The sequence below is a fragment of the Mus pahari genome, chromosome 3, assembly GCF_900095145.1.
Source record: "Mus pahari chromosome 3, PAHARI_EIJ_v1.1, whole genome shotgun sequence".
Taxonomy (NCBI): Eukaryota; Metazoa; Chordata; class Mammalia; order Rodentia; family Muridae; genus Mus; species Mus pahari.
Genome location: NC_034592.1, coordinates 140,307,123 through 140,327,958, shown reverse-complemented (window position 1 = coordinate 140,327,958; position 20,836 = coordinate 140,307,123). Strand labels below are relative to the sequence as shown.

Here is a 20,836-nt window from a genome sequence, read left to right as displayed (position 1 = left end):
TGAGGTAGGTCCCCTCTGGGTCCCTTCGGCCCCCACATGAGTTCCTCCACTATCATCTGGACACACAAGTGCACAAACTGAGTCAGTCACACCACAGCAACACCCACACATACAGACAGGTTCGCATATACATTGGTCTGAGTGTACGTGAGAAGTATAGTAATCAGTAAATATTAACTGGACACTACTATGTGCCAGGCTCTGTGTTTGGCTGTAGAAATGCAACAGTGAACCAGGCTCATCCAGTCTCTGAAGGAGACTGACATGAAGCAACAAATCTGTGCCCAGGGTACCTCCCTCAGCGGAGCAGTGAAGGGGGAGACAGGGCTAGATAGGAATACATTTCTGGGCAGAGAGCCTGGCCGATGCAAAGGCCCAGGGTTGGGAGGTAACAGATGGCTCTAGGCATTGCAGAATGGTCACAGAGCCTTGAAGGCTAAAAAGAAGTTTGTACCGTTTCCTAAGATATCAAGAACCTAGGCTGTGCCTGCACCTTGGGTGTGGTCTGCTCTGCCTGTGTATTTAAGAATGCTGGCTTCCATGGCTATGTAAAATGCTGGGCCTAGGACCAGACCCTGAAGCCCCAGCTGGTACGAGGATTATGGAGATGGCTGGGGGTGACTTCACACTCCCACGGAGAACATTTATTTTATTTAACTAATTAGCATTGCATTCCCCTCTCATGAGGCAGGCAGCCTGGAATTATAATCCTCTCAATCAATTAGATAATTCTTTCTTTGCCAGGGCCCAGAGAAGCTCGTGAAATGGGACACAGTAGAGGCAGAGGGTGTGTCCTCATAGGGGCCGTATCGATACTTACAGAGACCTCTGCCCAAGATGCTGATGGGTACAGAGGCAAGAAAAGAACATGCCATTGGCTGAGGGCAGGAGAGCAGGGTTGGCAGCCTTAAACCATGAGTGGCTGTCATTTCCATGCCCTTCCAAAAGGTTCCAGGATTACTGTGACCATCCAGTCTCTCACTTGCTGTCCCCTCCCCTGAGTGGCTGTAGGAGCCTCTCTCTGGCCTCCTGGCCACGGTGCCCTTACTTATCCCAGTGGCCTTGGGGCCCCGAGTTTCCCTATATTCCCTAAGAAGCTGTGGGAGACCCAGCCAAAGGGGGAATAGGAAAGGTTGCCCCAACACACGTGGGCTCCTACACCATGAGTGTGCTGCTGGTGAACTTTCCAGCAATCCAGCCTGGTTCTGTGGCAGCACGCATGCCTAGAACAGTCTTCTCTGCTCCATTATTTTTCTCCCATTGTATGTTCTTTCATGACAGTTCCTAACTCTTCCAGGTTTGGCTCTGGGTACTCAAAAACCCCATAGTAACTGTCACACCCCAGCTCCTAGTGTCCCTGGCTTCCCTGGACTCTGGCAGATGACAAGAAGCTCAACAACACCAACCACACCTTGGGTCCCCTCCAGCTTCAGCTGTGCAGCCTGTAAAATGGGCAAACACTTGGCCCTCCCTGTCCTGTGTTTCAAAGGAGTGGATGCCTCAGGCCGGCTGGTCCTAGAGTCCCTGCTCCTAGAAGTCACACCCAGGGACCCTGAGATGTTCCAACATCAGTCATGATGGGCCAAAAAGAGCCCACTCAGCCTCCTGAGACCTTGTAGCTTCCCAGTGACAAATGAGGCTGAGTCAGGCATGGAATACCACAGAGGCACAACTGGCCTTGGCCCGCCAGGGGAGAATTTGTCTTTTCTCTCTTGTCATTTATCCTGCCTATCATTCAATAGACTTGAAAAATCTCTGGCTAATAGACCCGGGGGGGGGGACCCTCACCAAATTGGAGCACCTCCCTGTCCCCCTCCCACTTCCTCCATCTTCTTGCCCAAGTTCCCTGCTGAAATAGACCAATCCCTCCCTCAAAAAAGTCTGGTTTTTTGGTTTGGTTGGTTGGCTACAGCTGCATCTTCCATTGGACCATATATGGAAAGTCATTATCAGAACTCACACTTATTTTGGTGGCGTCCTTCCCCGAGTCCTCCTGCTGGGAAGCTTTGAGCTGAGAGTGGGGAGGGAAGAACAGAGAATAGAGACAGGTGTTAGTGAGGGGTGGGGGAGGGAAGAAATACCATGGTGACATTGGACAGGCAGGATCATGGTCAGAGATGCTGGATCTCATCTGTGCACAGTCTCCACAGCTGTGGAAATGTCACCCTGAACCCCATTCACAGAGACACACACACCCTAGTCAAAGTTTTAAAATGATAATAAAACTATAAAGGCTGGAGCGATGGCTGAGCAGTTAAGAACACTTGCTGCTCTTCTAGAGGACCCAGCTTAGTACCCAATGCCCAGCTCCAAGGGATACAGCACCCTCTCCTGGCCTCCCCAGGGGCTTGCACTCACATGGTGCACATGCACACACAGGTGAAACTAAAACAATAAATAAATCTTAAGAAAAACATAAGAAAAATAGAGCTGGTGAGGTCTGGCATTGGTTCCCTCAGCTTGGAGTTTACTGGCAATACAGGAGAGGGCAGCCAAAGGGAGATAAAAGGAGAGCTTGCAATGCCAACCACACAGCCAGGCATCTGGGCTCATGAGGATGCTTGGCTATCAAGGGGGTGTGTCCGTGTGTACATACAAAGAGGGCCAGCGTGTCCCTACAAGTACGTGTCTGCTCTCCATCTGGGAACATGCTGGCCCTTTCAGTTCACATGCCTGAACATATGTTTGCAGCATATGCAGTTGGATCCTTAGCCATGTCCTGGATGCTTCCACCTCAAAATACCCAAGAACACCCTTAAACATCCCTCAAATACCAAAAAATCCTCTCATAAAGGCTTCCTCTGGCCACAGGAATCTTTCACATCACATGGGGCAGGCTGACATATTGGGAACTTGGTACCCCCATAATCAAGACAGAGTTTGCCAATGACTTGTGCCAAAGGTGAGGAGTGTGTGTGTGTGCGTGTGTGTGTGTGTGTGTGTGTGTGTGTGTGTATGTGTGCGCACACGCGTGCACTACTGTATAGACATAAGTATGGGTTGCTACTGTCTCAGGTGTGCCTAAAAGCCAACCCAGAACTCACAATGGAAGTTTACTTGACTCATTTGAAGGGGGGTGGCGGTAAGGAGCCAGGCAGTGTCTTAGCTGACCTGTTACACCTGAGCTGCCACCTTACCCTGCCGAGGCACCACGGGGACGAGGGTCTTATCAATGACTCAGCCTTAGGGACAGGAGGCAGGTTGTTTATCTGCCACACCCTCTTATCTTTGGGCCAAGGCTGCCCCTGTCTGCTTTACTGTCTGTTTCCCAGAGAAAACCCTTAGGGTGGCGGAGGTGGTGGCTGACGGCAGTGTGAACTCAGGAGACAGTGTGTGTGGAGGGTTGAGTGTGCATGCTGTGCTCCAGTGCAGGGAGCATGCTGCTTGGAACGAACTGTGTGACAACGTGGCCTTAGGGGGAGCCCTCTACAAAAATACTGCAGGTGCTATGGAGGAGGTATAGGAAGTGTCCTGAGACCCACTTCATCCATACTTGGAAGGAGGCACCATGCCAGTCGCTGGCCTCAGGGTCCCAGACACTAGGGGAAGACCTTGAATGGCCATTGCTCTGGCTTTCACCAGGATTTTGCAGAGGACAACGATGCCAGATGCAGAGCCCCCCAAGATCCCCACCGCATCCCCCAGAGAAACATATCCCAAGGTCTTACCTGGTTGGAGGCCCATGTCTGCTTGTCAGTCCAGTCCCGGTGGCTGCGCAGGTACCACCACTGAATCTCCAGTGAGTAGGATGGGGAGCCACTGCCTCGGAAGGAGCAGGCCATCTCCACATCCTCACCTGTTCGTGCCGTCATGTCATGGGGTGTCTCTGTGAAGAGTGCTGGGTGGGGAAAAGGAAGACAAGGGCTCAGAAACAGGAGGCTGGCCTCAGGGCAGCTATGAATGGGAAGACACTGTTGGAGAGGCTGAGGGGTCTGTGGGCAGAAGGGTGATGGAGGACGGCTGACTTGGAAGTGAGTCAGGAGGCCAGGAAACTGCCAGTTTAATTCTTCCAGATTCTTCCATTTACCCCACCCAGTGCCCAGCCCCGTGAGCCTTGCCCTAGGTTGGGGCAACCTCACTACCTCCTGAGCCATAAGGATCCCACTTTCCCTGGGGAGCATGCACCCAAACAAAAAGCTGGCCCTCCTGGGCGGGGCTCTGTCAGGCTCCTCCCCTCTGCCTGGGGTCTTGCCTCTTCAACCTCTTCTCAGATCTCTCTGCTCTGGCTATTCCTCATCTCTTGCCTGGCTCCTGTGGTCAATCAAAGCCCCGTTTCAAGTCACCCTTTTGTGGGCCTCCAGTAACACTTTGTTCAATGGGCACCAGCGTGGCTGCTCCGGATGTGCTGAGCAAGGAGCAAAGGAAAGAGCCAGCTACCCTGCCTGGCATTCCTGCAGGGCCCCCCACCAAGTCACAGGACAACGGGTTCCAGAAGCCAGTAGCAATCTTCCCCGCAGGCCCATACCCAGGTCACTATACTGCCACCCCACTTCACGGGCCCGACACCCCTCCCCTCCATAGACTCTGGCTCTTTCTCCCCAAACGAACTGTCTGAGACGCAATTAGTATGCCTGCCTCCTCTCAGGAGAGATTATCTCAGACAGAAGGAAGATGGTAGATGCCTAGCAACTGCAGGTCACCCCAAGAATGTGATGTCTGTCGGCACCCGCCCCTGGACTATACAGTCCCCCAGGTCCAGCTCAGAGGAGACACTCCTAGCCCAGAGGGCCTCCTGTCCCAGAAAAGAGGGAGCCCAGTGAGTGGTGAGGTGGCATCCTGAATTCAAGGAGCATGGGCCTTACCCCCCTCCACAGGACGACGGGAGTTTTGTGTGATCAGGTTTGACCCCGCCCCCATCTGAGAGCACCTCTGTCTGCTGTGCGCTAGGTACCCGAATGAAGCTTGTTTCTGTAACATCCCTGGGCCGAGAGAAAGCTGGGCAGGCTACGGTTTACAAAGCTTCTTATGCATGGAAAAAAAAGAAGAAAAAAAAAAAAGCTTTCCTGTTTCTCTGCAGAGCGAAAGGGCTAGCCACTAGCCGGGCTTGGGTGCACCAACAAGGCCTGCTGGATGACAAAGAGCGTGACTGGAACCCCAGGGATGTGGGGTACTGTGAGCTACCTTGATGTGTGACCGCCCCAAGACCTGGGCTATCCCTAGGGGCAGGAGGAAAGCAGGCTCCTGCAGGGGTAGGGCCAACAGAGCATGCCCCTCCTTGTCACAGCTCAGAGCCTGTGCCAAGCTCTCAGGCTACCATGGTGAGCTGACTCTGGCTGTCTGTGTCAACCCTCTCAACTGGGTCTTCAGGAAACTCCATGGGTCCCTTGCCACAGGGCTAAACCGCCATTACCATGTTGGCCTTCCTCCCCTCCTTCCCTCCCTCCCTCCCTCCCTCCCTCTTTCCTGAAGACTGTTTTCACTCAGCAGCCAGAGCTTATTTTAACAAAGCACACCCACCCCATGCCTGCTCCCCCCTAGCATCCTCTCCCCTAGGGTAGGAGCCAAAGTCCTTACAGGGGGCAGCTGGTCTGTATGTAAGCTAACATAGTGACCACCAATGACAGTTTGCTGAGTGGATCAGGGACCTGGATTTTACATCTTATCTTAATTCACTTAAATGTACCCACTTGTGTACAGGGATGGTTACTGTCCTGGGTGGCATAGCTAATGTGTCATCTGTTCTTCCAGGAGGTAATAGCCATTTCTGACTTATCTATTTATCTATAATCTATCTATTCTCTATCATCTATCTATCTATCTATCTATCTATCTATCTATCTATCTATCTATCTATCTATCTATCTAATCATTTATCATCTAACTATTCTTTATCATCTATCCATCTATGTATCTATCATCAGTCATCAGTAAATGGGAAAAGAGCCTTGTTCAGAGCGGGTCCCAGTCTTTGAGTCTCTGAGATAGCCCTCCTCTATGGCCTGGGACGGGAGAGCACAGGACAGGGCCCACCCCAGGCCACCACTCCACTGGAAGCCCAATGCTGGCCTAGGACAGCTCTTTCCAATGGAAAAACACATGGAAAAATGAAGTGGCATTGAGAGTCATGGGAACACTCCATTTTCTGGATTCTTCACGAAAGATTTTTTAAGCTAAAATTAAATTAATTTTAATAATATATTTTACTTAAATCAATACCAAAATATTATTTTAACATTTAATAAAGTTACTAATAGGATATTTTATACCTGATTTTTTTTTTCTTTCTTTTTTTTTTTTTTGGCTAAGTAGCGGAAATCTGAACGTATCTCAGTTTGGGCCAGCCTCAGGCTCAGTGCTTGGTGGCCTCTGTGTCTTAGGTGATGAACTCCTTTGCCTGTTTGTGATTTAGAGGAAGCATCTGGGACCCCCATAAGGTACAGTCCTTCCCCCATACTACAGTTGAGTCAGAATTTGAACCCAGGACAGCCTGACTCCCAAGAACTCCTACCCCCTGCCCCATAACAGACTTCTTAGGGCACTCAGCTACTCTGGAGTCAGGGAGTGTTTCCTTTTGTTTTATTTAAAACAGGTGTCATTGTGTAGCTCTGGCTATCTTGGAACTGCTCTGTAGCTGGGGCTGGTCTCGAACTCAGAGGCCAGCCTGCCTCTGCCTCCTGTGTGCTGGGATTAAAGACTGTGCCACCACTCCTGCATCATCGCCTTTTCCTTGTAGAGTTTGTTCTATAAAGGGGCAGCCCTGGGCTGGGAGTGAGGCTAAGCCATTTCAGTGCTGGCCTAGTCAGCATGAGGCCCTGGGTTTGATCCCTTGCACCGCATAGTCTGGGCACAGTGACAGACAATTGCAATTCCAGCATTTAGAGAGTGGAGGCAGGGAGATTAGAACTCAAGATCATTCTTGGCTGCATGGTGGGTTCAAGGCCAGCCTTAGATACATGAGACTTTGTCTTAAGAAGAGAAAGAAGTGGGAGTGGTCCCTGCCGGCCAATCTGCAGCCCTGGAGGGCAGGTGGGGTGCAGGTGGGGTTTCATCAGTGCACAGGCCTGGAAAGGCCACCGAGGCAGCTTGCCCAGTCTGAGGCAATCAGGAAGACTTCCCTGAGGCGGTGTGCCCTGGTTTCAATCCCAGGATACATACCATCCTGAGCATGCAGTGGAGAGGGTAGTCAGAGGACAACTACAAGGCCATTACTGTGGCTGCCGCAACCAGCTCCCCTTCCCACGGGGCTGTGGGCCCCCTCAGACTTATCAGAAGCAGCAAGGTGAGGTGTGGTGGGGCCTCCCTGAGTCCCCTCAGTTTCAGCCTTGTAGTGAAGGGGCAGAGTGACTGAGAGACAAATAAGGAAGCGGACTCTGTGCATGTGACAGAGCATCCGAGTCCCCTGTCCACAGTAGGCCACCTAAACACATGTGCTGTATCGCTCCAAGCAGCCTCCGGGTCCAGTGTATGCAGGGAAACCAGCGCACGGGGCCAGGAGCCAGGCAGTGAGCTTGTAGCCTGGCTCCGCTAACTATTCTGCTCTCACCTCAGAATGTCTCTCCATCTTGAGCACCAGTTTGTCTGTCTGCAAGGTGGACTGAGTCCCAAGGCCACTCCAAGGAGAAGACTCTGGTGTGTATCAGAGGGCTGTGCTCTGGCCTTAAGAAGGAGGCAATCTGGGAGGGCTTCCGAGAGGAGGTGAGCTGGGTACAGTCTGATGGCAGGGGTGAAACCTAGGAAAGCAAGCCAGCTTTGGGAGCAAAGGCAGGGTGGGGGTCCTGCTGGGCTCTGAGGAGTCGTGTGTGTGTGTGTGTGTTTGTGTGTGTGTGTATGTGTGTGTGTGTTGGTGGGAGATACATAGCTGCAGGCCACATACTGCTATCCATCATGAACCAGCGCGGCACAGACCTTGTCTCCAACACTCATCTCCCAACCCAACTACAGAAAGCTGAGAAAAATTGAGGAGATGCCCACACCCACCTACATCTGGACAGCTTGGGTACCCAAGATGGCTACCCCTATGCCCCCTACAGGGCAGCTGTCATTTTTTTCCAGATGAAGCTGGGACTAAGAGAGGTTAAGCAACTTGCCCAAGGTCACAGAGTGAGTCACTGGTTAAACTGAACCCAATTTTAGAGGACTTCAGAGTGGGAGCCTGGTCTACACCATCTCTAAGCACCCCCCCGTCCAAGTCCCAAGCCCCTCTCCTTCCCACCAGCCCTCAGCCTCCCAGGGGCATCTCAGACATGAGTTCAACTGTGACCCCTCTCCTATTTAACCACCCCCAGGTTCCTTCTGGTTCAGGCACCTCCTGAGGCCACAGTGTGTCCCCCGGGGTGCTGTAATTATAGATTTTGGAGGAAGGGTCTATGTGTTCTACAGCCCCAGGGCCTGTACCCGCCTGGCTGACTCTCAGGGAAACTCAGGGAAGACAATTAAATCCAGCATCCACAAATTAGGATTCTGCAGGAGAAGGGGCAGGGGCTTGATTGAGCGTGACATCGGCTGCCTTTCTGCTGTTAATTGGGGCAGCGATACACTCATTAACCCCAGGCCCTATCGGGCATCGGCGGCAGGCACTGGGGCTGAGGCCTGGTTGAGCCAGGCTTTGGCTTCTGGCAGGTACGGATGAGCTGAGGCCAGTCCTGTCCTTCAGCGGCAGGCCTTTCTAGCCTGCTCCTGGCCTACCCACCTAGCTCTGGCTTTGTCTTCAGTCCTGTCAGCTGGCCCCTCACTGTTCGACCTGGGCCTGCCCCTTTCCTCTCTGAGCCTGTTTCTTTATCTGCAAAGAGGGGAGGGGCTGCTGAGAGAAATGGCGTGAGGCGGCATGTGTAGAGTAGGTGTTCATGCACTAACCCCACCTCTCAACACTTGCTCCCTGGAGACGCCTCCTCAGCACCTTGTGAGGTCATCTGACAAGGAAGCATCCGTGGCTCTGTGACCACTCAGCCACCAGTTGTGGCCTCTTTGCCCCAAAGGCAGTCCTTCCTGAAGCCACTGGGGTCTTACACACCTGAGGGACTCAATCACCCACAAATGGACAACCATGCCTGTCTCCTTGCTGCTTTGAGCCCAGATCACACATGCACACACACATGCTCACACACACATGCACACACGTGTGCGCACACACACACACACATCCTTTAGCTCCTCTTGCACAGATGTGTTTAGTAGGAAAGGCACTGCAGTCAGGGTAATGCCTCTGCCTGCGCCAACATTTCTGGATAGTTCTGACAACAGCTAAACAGACTGAATATACTGTAACTATGTATTTTACACTCTTCAAAACAGTCAATATGGGACTGGAGAGATGGCTCAGTGGTTAAGAGCACTGGCTACTCTTCCAGAAGACCCAGGTTCAATTCCCAGCACCCACATGGTAGCTCCAACTGTCGATGACTCCTGTTCCAGGAGATCTGACACCCTCATTCAGACATACATGCAGGCAAAACATTGATGTGCATAAAGTAAAAATGAATACATTTTCAAAAATCAATGTGACAAATGTATGCTCTGAGTGTTTTACTACATTTTTAGAAGCCCCCAAGTGACTTTCCTGAAGTCATAGCTGCTGCCCCTAAGTGAACATTTCATAGCTTGTATCTGGACCATGCCCCCACACTGCACTTCCTGGGGTGTTCACATGGTGAGGTCCCCTCCATGAGCCCATGGCTTCCCTGACCTCTTCACTAGCCTGCTGTCTTTGGGCTTGTCGCTGTTTCCATCATCAAACTGAAGCACAAGCTCCTCAAAGCAGGGATTCAGGCTGTTTCCTGCTTGGTCCCAGCCCACCGGGATGGTACCAGGCTCACAGCAGGCACTCAGTGAATCCCACCGTGCATGGGAGCTAAGTGGCCACAGCTCCTGCCACACCCCTTCACGGTTCCATGCTGAGCCTTGTCAAGCTGCCCAAGAAGGCAAAGCTCAGAGGGCCCAGGGCCATCAGGGCTAGCCCCCTGCTGTGGCATAACAGGCAACAAACCTATTTCATACCCCAGTTTTTGTACAAGACACCCTCCTTTCTTCAGGCCCGGCTAGGTGGACAGTCCTCAGTCCTGGCGGCTCAGAGAGGGAGCAGCTGAGCCTGAGGTCACAGAGCAGTGGCTGGGCAATTCCCCCACCAACGCTGGCATTTTATCTAGGCTCCCTCTTTTTTCAGTATAGAAAGTGTGACACTTGGGGGCTATTGGAGGGAGGCTGCTTGGGGCCCAACCTAAAGCAGTATCTCCTTCTCCCCTTCCCCTCTCCCCCTTCCCCTTCCTCCTCCCTCCTTGCCCCATCCCCATGGGGATAGATGCTCTCCTGATCTGATTACTTTACAGATCCAATCCTCTCACTCAGCACTGCTTAGGAGAGGGGCAACTCCCTGGAGGAAAGGCAGGTGAAGAGGAGCAACAGAGGTAGCCCCAGCCAGAGCCCCTCCTCCCTGAAGACAGTGTGTGCCCCTGGGATCCCCTCAAGGAGGTTTCTTCCTGGGCCTCTCTCAGCCTGATGGATTGCCCGAACCTAGAGGAGAGGTGTATAAAGTGAGAGGACTGCAGATGGGAGGACTCCTGTCAGCCAGCTGAAGGTACACGCAGTGGGCCGTAGTGAGAAGATGGCTGCCTGGATGCAGCAGAAAGACCAACTCTGACCCCCGATCCCCGAAGAAAGGCTCTGTCTCAGAAAAACCCGGCCTTCACGGAGCACACAGCGGAACCCAGACGCGCACACCAGGGCCCACGAACAAAGGCTGAGACAGAGTGTGGGTGTGTTGAGGGCGTGGACTGTTTCTAGCGGTCATGAAGTACGGCATCCCCCATGGAAAATCAGAGGAGGGTCGCGGCTGAGGGAACAAGTTTGGATTTCAGGCCAACGAGGCTGTACAGTGAGGGGACACTTGGAGCAGCCAAGGGCCTGCTCCAGGCCGATTTCCACATCCGGCTCTGGAGGACGTCCTCCACTCCTCCACAGGGCTCCTGTACCATCGGTGCTGTTATTTACTTAATATTTATTTTCAAAGCACCTTTCTCATTTTACTTAAATAAATTCAGCTTAAAAGGAGACTTTTATTGCTGCCATAAATGGAAAATCAGCATTGCTTGCCATCCATAGAGGGAAACTGTAAAAATCAACACTAGGCAAAGCAGCCTAGTGAATCCCAGCCAACGAGGCTGCTGCGGAACCCTGCCTCTGCCTCCAGTCTGCTCAGTGAACAGGGAGGTGGGTGGAGGAGAGGTAAGCCAAGAGGTTTGTTGCTAAATCCAGAGTGACACCACACAGAGACATTCTTCTCCATCCAAAGGGACTTGGGACATAGGTCCCTCTGAAGTGTGGGTACCCATGGGTACCCCTAGTTTCCTGGCTTGGTTCTGCCTCACTGGTCTAGTACCACAATTCCCACTCAGAGCTCTGAGGCCGGGCTGGTGCTGTGTCACATTCCCGAGCCTTTGACTGACGCTGCCATCGATGCTTTGTGTCCCCTCCACTTTGTGATACTTGGGTTGCTCAGAACAAGCGAGGCGAAAACCAAGGCAGGGGACCCTCTAGTCTATTCTCCTCCAAGCAGGGACGCAACGGCTCAAAAAGCTGGCGTCCCTCCAGAACAGAAGAATGAGGTGTGCACATATAACAGTCACAGGAGGGAGCACAGCACAGAATTCATGAATTTTGAATGAAATGGGAAACCTCAAGCTGGGGTCTATCCCCATGGGAGCCAGCTTCCCTCCTGCTCAGGAGTTATACCCAATGGGTGTCTCCAGTCCCATCTGATCCAAGGCCAAACTCATCCCAGCAGCCTGAGGCACCTCAGCCCTGTCCCCATAAATATGGCTGTGCTGGCCTTAGCAGGGGGAAAAGAACCAGGAGGGAAGGTAAGGGGCCAGGGTGGGGAGCCCAGGCGTCCCAGGGCAGGGTGAGCCTGAGGTGTGGCTGTCTCTGAGCTCTGGTTCCTGGTCCCTACCCACTGCACTGGCTGAAGGCTTATTTTGAGGAGGGGATGGATTAATGAAGACGAAGAAGCTGCTTGTTGTATGGGGGCATGGTAGGTCCCCAACACCCACAGCTTTCTGGTAGGATTATTCATTGATGAGGTTTAGACATGAGCATGTTCACACAGTGGGGTCTCTGCCCACCCTGGTGTGTGTGTGTGTGTGTGTGTGTGTGTGTGTGTGTGTGTGTGTGTGTGAAGGTTGCCACAACCAATGCAAATACAAGGAGAACACACCTGAATACTTAACTGTATGCTAGGTGCCGAGTGATGCTGCGCCTCAGTTTTCTGTATCTCCATCTATAAAATGGGAATGATGATGGCAGCTGCCTCAAGAGATGGCTGTGAGGTATAATACTGCCACTATCTAGTACTGTGATCTGTTTCCACCTTGGAGAGCTATTTCCTTCTCCTTCCCCAGTGCCAGGATCAAAGGCCTGTGCCACCATGCCCAGCAGCCCGAGTTATTTCCAGCCCAGGTGAAACTGACTTAAAATTAACCAACCCAAAACTGAAGGACGAAGAGTTGCCGGGAGACCCACAGTATTGCACGCCCCTCACTGCTGTCTCGTCCCCACACAGTCTCACCACACCAGTGGAAGCCCTGAACCAGTAGGCGATCTCCCCTGCTCCACCTTCCTCCAGCCCCGGCTGTGGTACGTCTGTACGCCTCACTGGATTAGCCTGTGCTGGGCATTCGTCAGATGTGGGGCTCTAGGATTGGCTTCTTTCACTGAGCACAGTGGCTTTGAGAGGAGTGGCAGTGTCTCATGACAGGACACGTTGGGGTGTTTGTTTGTTTGTTTTTACACTTTTGTCTATTTTACTTTGTATGAAGAGCCAGGTGGGGCCTGTACCGCGGCACTCATACGGTCAGAAGACCCTTTTGGGAGTCGGTTCTGTCCTTCCAAGCATATGGGTCCTGGGGATTGAACCCAGGTGGTCAGACCTTGCACCTTTACCCACAGAGCCACCTCACTGTCCCTCATTCCTTTTTACACAAGTCAATCAGTCCTTCCCTCTTTCCTTCCTCATTTCCAAGAGAGGGTGCTACATGTGTCCCAGGCCAACCTCCAAATTGCTATGCAGCCACAGATAACAGCCTTGAACTCTTGATCCTCCTCACTCTGCCTCCCAGGGACTGAGATTACAGATGTGGGGTACTGTGCTCAGTTACACGGTACTGGGAGTAAAACCAGGGGCTTTAGCTAAGGTAGGTGAGCACTCTGTCAACTGGGCTGTGTGTTTCTTGTTCTTTTGCTTGCTTGAAACCTGGAACTTTCTTCGTAGATTAGGCTGGACTTGAACTCACAGAGATCTGCGTGCCTCTGCTTCCCAAGTGCTGGGCCTAAAGGTTTGTGCCGCCACCACCCAATTATTCCTTTAGTGAAGTAAGAATTCTCTCCTAAATCCCACTACAGCCAGGAAGCTTGGCCCTGCTCACTCGCATCTTTACTTATGGGGAAACAGACACAGAGAAGGAAGGAAGGAGCCTGCTTGGTTTCCTGCCAGGCCCCTCAGACACTGAGCAGGCAATGCTGCCATCCCGCAGCTGGAGGCAGGGATCTTCCCAAGGCCACCAGCACATCGAGGGAGGATGGCAGTGGAATTACACATCCAGGGAGATTTAAGGAGAGCAAAAATATTCTGGCACTTGCAGGATTGTGGGAGTTGATCAGGCTTCCCCGGTGGAATTCCTGCCTCCTCCTCCTCCTCCCACACAGGGCACGGGGAGGGAGAGGCAGACAGGTGTGGGAGGCCCAGGGAGGAATGCCAGGGCCAGCGGGAGGGAGCCAAGAGGACCAAGAGTCTGGCTACGCTGGCTGCTGGCTACGGGCACACTTTCTTTTCAACCTGGCGGGTCCTGTAGAACTAGTAGGGGTCCCTTGCCCTGAGGGCTAGTGGGGCTCACTGGTGTGAACGAGGGCCAAGATTTGAGCCCCACGGTGTGACTCCAAAGCTCAAGCAAGAGCAAGGAGCAAAGATGGAAGCTATCCTAGGACACAGGAAGGAGCACGGAGATGCAACCAAGAGAAGAAGAGCTTGGGGGCGGGGGCGGGGGAGGGGCAGGAGGATTCCCCTGGAGCGTCAGGAGCAGGAAATGGGGGGAAAGGCAGCAATAGCTGTAGAAGCACACACCCAGGGTGCTCCTGCGCAGGGGCAGAGAAAGGACGGCTCTGGTCTGGTGCTGCCCGCCCCCCACCCCCGAAACTACCCAAGTCGGCCAAGTCACAGCCCCTTTTCAACCTGCCCTTGGGATCCCGGAGATGCCATCCTGCGAAGGATCTGAAGACAGAGCTGGGCTGTAACTCGAATTGCACTTTCTCAACATAGTCCGACCCTAGGCTAATCTCCACGTCTCTGTTTCTTCATCTGCAAAATGGGCGTGTGCGCCCCCCCCCCCCCGCACCAGCTCCAAGGAGTCCTGACACGTGACTGATTCCTTTGCCGTTCACACCCCCTCATAGAGTGGGCTTGGTATGGCTCCTCCCTCTCCAAGGCTCTACTCTTCTATTCCTTGGGAGAGAACTGGCTTAGCCTGGCCTCTCTAAACCCAAGGACAATTCTAGAATCAAGAACAGAAGGAGTTCTGCCCCACCCCGGGGCTTTTACACTTAAGGTTCCCCCTGTCCAGGCTAGAGGCCCAGCATCGGAAAGCAGAGAGGAGACTGAGGGAGGAGGGGCATGCAAGACTCCAGGACGGGCTAGTGACAGGGGACCCCTACCTGCAGGGGATCTAGGCACACAAAGGGACCAGTAGGTGACCAGCCCTGCCCGGGGCCTTCCTTGGGCATCTGCCTGCCCCTCCTTCTCTGAGTCTGCGTGCCCAGAGACCATTAGTGTGGCTTTGTTTTGAGTGCTGTCTCCACTACCAAGAGCTCTGGCCGCAGGGCCTCCATTAGGGACCCTTTCCCAGGGCCGATGACAGGCGGCAAACAGCTCCCCTGCGAGCCGGCAGTAATTGCTGCCGTCTCCAAGGCCGGAAATGATTTTTTTAAAGCCCCACAAAGCAAAACAGACACCTGGCTGCATGCTTTCTGCCTTCCCACCTCAGCCAGAAAGCAAGCCTGAAGGTCTGAGCACAAGGGGTACTAGAGACTCCTGGTGGCCAAGAGTACCCTGAGGGATCCAGGCTGGCGGCCCAGGCTCACCCTGCCTTCCAGAGTCTCAGTTTTCTCATCCACAAGCTAGGCAGCAGAATGATGTCAAGGGTACCTGGGGGTTGGAGCACAGGAGACCTGGAGGGCAGCTAGAAAGGACGGAAGTGAGGCAGGCAGGGAAGGGCACGGGTTTTCGATGGGAGAGGAACCTGGCACAGGCATGAGCTGGGAGAGGACACACTCTATGTACGTATGCAGGCATGTATATATGCGGGTTCCCACCTCCTCCCCAGATGACACAGCCGCTCTCCCCAGATGCTGAGCCAGCAACCCGGCAAGCCCACACTCAGTGAGCCTTGAACTATACTCCTGGTCTCCTGGTGAGCAGCTTCACCTCCAGCCTCCCACACCGGCCTGAGCTCATGTTCCCCACACTGCAGCAGTCCTGACCCACTCTCCAACGGGGCGTGTGCAGACACGGTTCAGTGCCTGTCTTGCAAGCACAATGACTTGAGTTTGATCCCCAATGTCATAAAGGGGGAGGAGGTGGTATTACAGTGCTGGGGTGGGGGTGGGGGGTGGGGCGGGATCCTTGGGGCTTTCTGGTTAGCTAGTCTGCACTAATCGATAAGACTCAGGCCAATGAGAAACCCTGTCTCAAAAATCATGACGGTTTGGGTCGAAGGAGGAGCATCTAGGGTTGTTCTCTGGCTTCCTCTACATGTGCACACATGCAAACAGCAGTGGGGTTCTCATTCAACTCAGAGGATTACGGACATGGAGAAAAGTGGGGAGCCACTGGTTTGGGCAAGTTGGGACCCTCTAAGCCTCAACAATTGCTCATTCATTCATTCATTCATTCATTATTCATTCACTTATTCATTCCCTCACTTGTTCATTCATTCATTTTCACATTCATTCACTCATTCGTTCATTCATTTATTTACTCATTTGGTTGACATTTGTTGAATACCCATTCTGTGTGAGTGTTTTTGAAATAGGTAATATATGTGTGTGGTTCTGAGTTGCCATTAATGAGGTATGTGAGGTGTGTGTGTATGTGTGTGTGTGTGTGTGTGTGTGTGTGTGTGTGTGTGGTGTACAGACAGAGAAGAGAAAGGTGGGGGCAGGTGAGGGACATTGGAGAAATGATGAGAATATCGGACGCAGAGAAATGAGCAAAGATAGTAAGGCAGAGAGGGAAGAAAACGGAAAGCTCTGGAGAGACAGACTACCAGGAGAAAGTGGGCTCAGGGAGGAAGAGCAGGCAGATGGCAGACACAGAAGCTGGCAGGTGGCACTGCTGACCCCAAGCTGTTAGTTCTCCAAGGCCCCTTTCAGCTCCTGAGCTGATCTCCCAAGGGCAGTGGAGGCTGACCCTGAGGCAAAGGCCACAGAGCAGAGGGTCCCAGGCTGGATCCTCTGCAGGGAAGCGAAAGGATAGCCAGACTCCTTCCCAGCTTGCCTTCTTCGCTCCAGCTCTTCAGCGATAGTCACCCAAACACGCTGGAGGCATGATTTAAGCAAAGCCATCATTGCCAAGCTGGGAACCCCAGGTGGAGGCACACTCACAGAACCCCAGCATTCTCCTGACAGTGGCAGACTGGGACTCCAGAGTGCCCTGTGGGTTCTTTCAGGCAGAACATGGCACCCCCAGTATCCTGGCATTCCCTCCCCCATGACAGTCTCACAAGCCAGGGCACCGAGCCAGGGCACTGTCAGGTTCAGGACCAGCGACTGCCTACACACTCTGCTGGCAGCCAAGTAAGCAGCTGAAAACTCAGGCGCCTGGCTGTGTGCTCCTCGCCCAGGCTGAGCCTGGCTGTGTGCTCCTCACCCAGGCTGAGCCTGGCTGTGCCCTGCCACAGCTGTGTGTCTCCGGGTCAATCACATCTGACCTCCCCTCAGCACCCTGATCTCAGAAACCGGGTTGCCCTTGACTCTGTGGCGATGACCACATGGCGAGAGAAAAATGGAGAAGTGTGTGGAGAAGAGACTGGACGAATGAGTCTCAGGCTGTGAGGAACCTCAGCCTACCCTCCCCCAGTCCCCACCCCTCACCCCCCCACCCCCTAACTCCATTCACATTTGCTACTCTGGGCAGAGCATGGGTTTTTTCTGAAGGGATTTTAGAAGCCTAGCATTTAGAAGCTAACTCAGCATTGTCCAGATGGGGAAACTGAGGCCAGGAGAGAGGCAGGCAAGCCACCCAGCAAGGCAGAGGCAAGGGAGAGCTGGGTAAAACCACCGGTGTGTCTGTTCATCCCTCTCTCATGTTAACATTCCACTCTGAGCTGGAATGAAGCCGTCAGGCCCATGTCCCCACCCCAACACAGCTCTCCGTCTCCCCTCCCACCTACTCCTAATCAGCCCGTGGCAAGCTGGCAATGTGTCAGATCTTTAGGAACACTTGCTGTATTCAGGCTTCTCCACCCTCCACTGGCTTAGGATAGGAACCTTCAGGAACCTAGAAAGTAGAACTGCCCATGACATCCGCAGCTGAGGAGTGGCTGGGTCCTGCTCACACCCTTTCTGGGCTGGGAAGCCCTCTCTACACACTGTCAGGGTCCAGAGGTGAGTTCCCTTCTCTGAGCTGAACGTCACACCCTGCTTCCCTGCTCCCTAAACAGCCTCACAAAATCTACTTAAATATTCCTTATGGGTACAGTTGTCTGTCTTCCCCACAAGCCCGACAACTCCCCATGACAAGAACCTTATCTGTCCACTTCACTAATAGTTTCCAGGAGCTGAATGGCCTGGCACGAGGCAGGTGCTCAATTGGTGTCTGTCGAGTAAATGAATGAACAGCTTCTAACACTTGGCAGCCTCCCCCCACCAACGTATAGCCCTGGCACGCCCCCAAAGCTGCCCATTCCCACTCTGGATGCCCATAGCCAGACCTGAGTCCCACCTGTACTATGATGGTCTTAATGGTTTCCTATAAACAAACCCACTATTTTTAATACCCGGTTAGTCTCATCCTAAGCAATCATATCTGTGAAATCACAGTTTTGATGTGCTGGCTATATTTTCCAGCCCACATTAAAATAAATGCATAACTATTAAAACGTAAGAGGTTTGTCTGGGCTCTGCCTAAGACCGTTTCTCAGGGAGGATTCAGGTTTGCTGAGGCCCTGGGGAAGCTCTGGGAGGGATTGAAGTGGAAGTTGGGGGGAAAGCCGAACTGAACTAAGGCCCCAGAGATCCCACTGATGGCTTCCAAGATGGAAGGGAAATATTCAGCTATGTGTGTGGTGGTGGTGGGGGGGGCTTGATGAATAGCTGTAGGCTCAGCCGCCCACCTTCCTTCTCCAGGATACTGGGCACCACAGGGACTCAGCAGGTGGGTACTGATCCTGTATCCCAGATGGTCACTGGCTGGCTGCCTTCTATGGTTTAACCCTCTGCTTATTTTCTGACACGCCACAAGGTCAGGGAGGGAGATCCCTTGGGCCCTCTCACCCACTTGGCAAACACATCCATAAGTACTCAGGGACTGGGCCCAGGCTACCCACAGCAAAGTGATGTCAGCCGTACCCACCCCTGGCTGTGACCAGTAGCCTTGGAGGAGAATCCAATTTTGTAAGGTTTTTACTGCAGACGTGCGATACTTAAATTGTCTTAGTGTTTTAAAAATACATTAATATGGAGGGATCAAGTGTGAGAATTTGTATCTCAGACCTTTACCTTGCCGTCCATCCATCCACCCTTCCTTCCCTCCTTCCTTCCTTCCTTCTCTGCATCTCCCAGAGCCGGCTTGAGATGCTTTTCCCACAGCCCCATCAACTGTCAGTTTGGACCTAAAGTCTCAGGGAGGCCACCTGGAAGTGGCTTAAGTCAGGGTTGCTTCTCTTCCCCTCTCTCTTCTTATTCCTTCCTTCCATAATAAACAAACAAACAGACAAACTTGGTGGCTGTTTTCCCTAAGGATGTCTTGCTATGTAACCCTTCAGGCCACAAGGAAATTCCCTATCACCCTTGCTGTCCCTGTGTGTAACAAGGAGTAGAGTCCAAGAGGCCACCTGTAGCTGTAGTTTGGCAGAATTGGCCCCAGGAGTCTGCTGATGGGCAAGGTGTCAAAGGAGACCTGTGTGAAGGCCTTGAGGTAAACCATTTCTGAGGGCCGATTCCCACAGGAGGCTGGGAGCCCTCAAGCCCAGGCTGGGTATTTATGAGAGTGTTGATGGCATAATCACCAGTGTAGGAGACAAAGGAGAACACACGTTTTTAACATCAGAACCTTCAGGAAACAGGACTCGATTTTCTTCAGTAATCCAGCCACCAAACCAGCCAGTTTATCGATGGTGAGCTGCTACCAACAGTTAGGTAAGGAACCCTGGAAGGCCAGAGACATTTTTTTTTTCCCAGAACATGAGCTGCATGTCAAAGCCAGGAGCCACTCCTCTAGGGCACCCCACTGCTTCTTCCTGGCAGTGCAGAGCACCTCAGAGCAGAAATCACTCACTGGACTGAGAGCCAGGCCAAGCTGGGGGCTCTGTCTGCACTAGGGAGACGTTAATAATTGAAGGTGCTATGCTGGGCTGGGGGCTGCATGCTGCAGTGGATTTTCAAGGCTTCTCTGTCTAGATCACTCCTCCTCAGGAAGCCAATGCAAGCCCGAGTACTCGGTGATTCCCACTCTCTATCCATCCCTAGCAGGTAGGGGTGACTGTTGGAGGCAGGGCTTCCACATCTCCAGATGCCAAGAGCTGCGTCAGAGCTCATTAAAATGCAGATGGGGGCGGGGACTGGGGCCTAGCTCAGCAGGACAGTTCTTAGAAGGTCCGGGGATTGATCCTCTGCACGACTGAAAGAAGGGAGGGTGAGATGGCTCAGCAGGTAAAAGGTGCTTGCCACCAAGCCTGACAAACTGAGTTCAAACCCCCAGGACTCATACAGTAGCGAGAGAGAACCAATTCCTGCATGTTTCTTCTGACCTCCACATGTGCACCCTCACAAAATAAACAAATGGAAGGAAGGGAGGAAGGGAGGGAGGGAGGGAGGGAGGGAGGGAGGGAGGGAAGAAAGAAGGAAAGCAGGCAGGCCTGTGGTCTGGGGGCATATACATTATCACAAATAACCCGGTGGGCTCAGACTAGGGCCTATAAATGTCTTCACAAAGCTTCTGCCTTCCTGTCCACACCCAGAAAAAGCACAGCAAGCTTAGATATGGACTCCAGTAAGATCTGCTGTCTTCCAGAGCTTCTGGTCCCTCTTGGTGAAACATGTGGCCTTAACAGTTCCCTGGGGAACCCCCCCTGGAGTTAGGGCTGTGCAGAGAAAGAAGTTCATTACAGGATTAGGCTGAGTCTGCCCAAAGGCTGGCCTCGAGATGACAGATCCAGAGTCCCTGGCACCCCTTATTCTGATGTGGTCCTCCAGGTTCTGCACAGGCACAGCGACCTTGGGTGAGTCGTTTGGTGAGCTCTCTAAACTCAGTTTCCTTGAGTATCTATCTAATGCCAGCCTCACACAAAAGATGCCGACCTGCATGAGTTCACAGTGGGGACAGGTCTGGGCACTTAGAACACTCAGTCAGCATTCCGTACACTGTAGGTCCCTCCCCTCCCGCCCCTGCTGGGGGCATAACCATGAGCTGCCCTTTTCTTACGAGAAAAGCCAGAGCAGCTGCCATTGCCATGTAAGAGGTGTGAGTCTCCTCATCCTGTCTCTGAGTGCTGGGGTTCGGGTGCCTTCTGAGAGCCGGGCACCATCCATTCTGCGAGCCTTTGCGATGCTTTCTCTGAAGGCGGTTGAGTGGATGTTGGGGGAGGGGGGCATTGGGGAGTAAACAGACATCCTTGCTGGCTGACCTGCCTGATCACAG

At 52.9% G+C, this 20,836-nt stretch overlaps 1 protein-coding gene across 1 annotated transcript in view; it reads right to left on the bottom strand.

Annotated features, from left to right (window-relative positions):
* The window catches only part of Vstm2l (V-set and transmembrane domain containing 2 like), a 29,368-nt gene that overhangs the window by 5,554 nt on the left and 2,978 nt on the right, over positions 1–20,836 (bottom strand). The window contains exons 2-3 of the mRNA XM_021194233.1: positions 3,669–3,838; positions 1,961–2,011 (exon numbers count right to left, since the gene is read on the bottom strand). Of these exons, the coding sequence (XP_021049892.1) occupies positions 1,961–2,011; positions 3,669–3,838 (221 nt within the window). The remainder of the gene's footprint in view (positions 1–1,960; positions 2,012–3,668; positions 3,839–20,836) is intronic.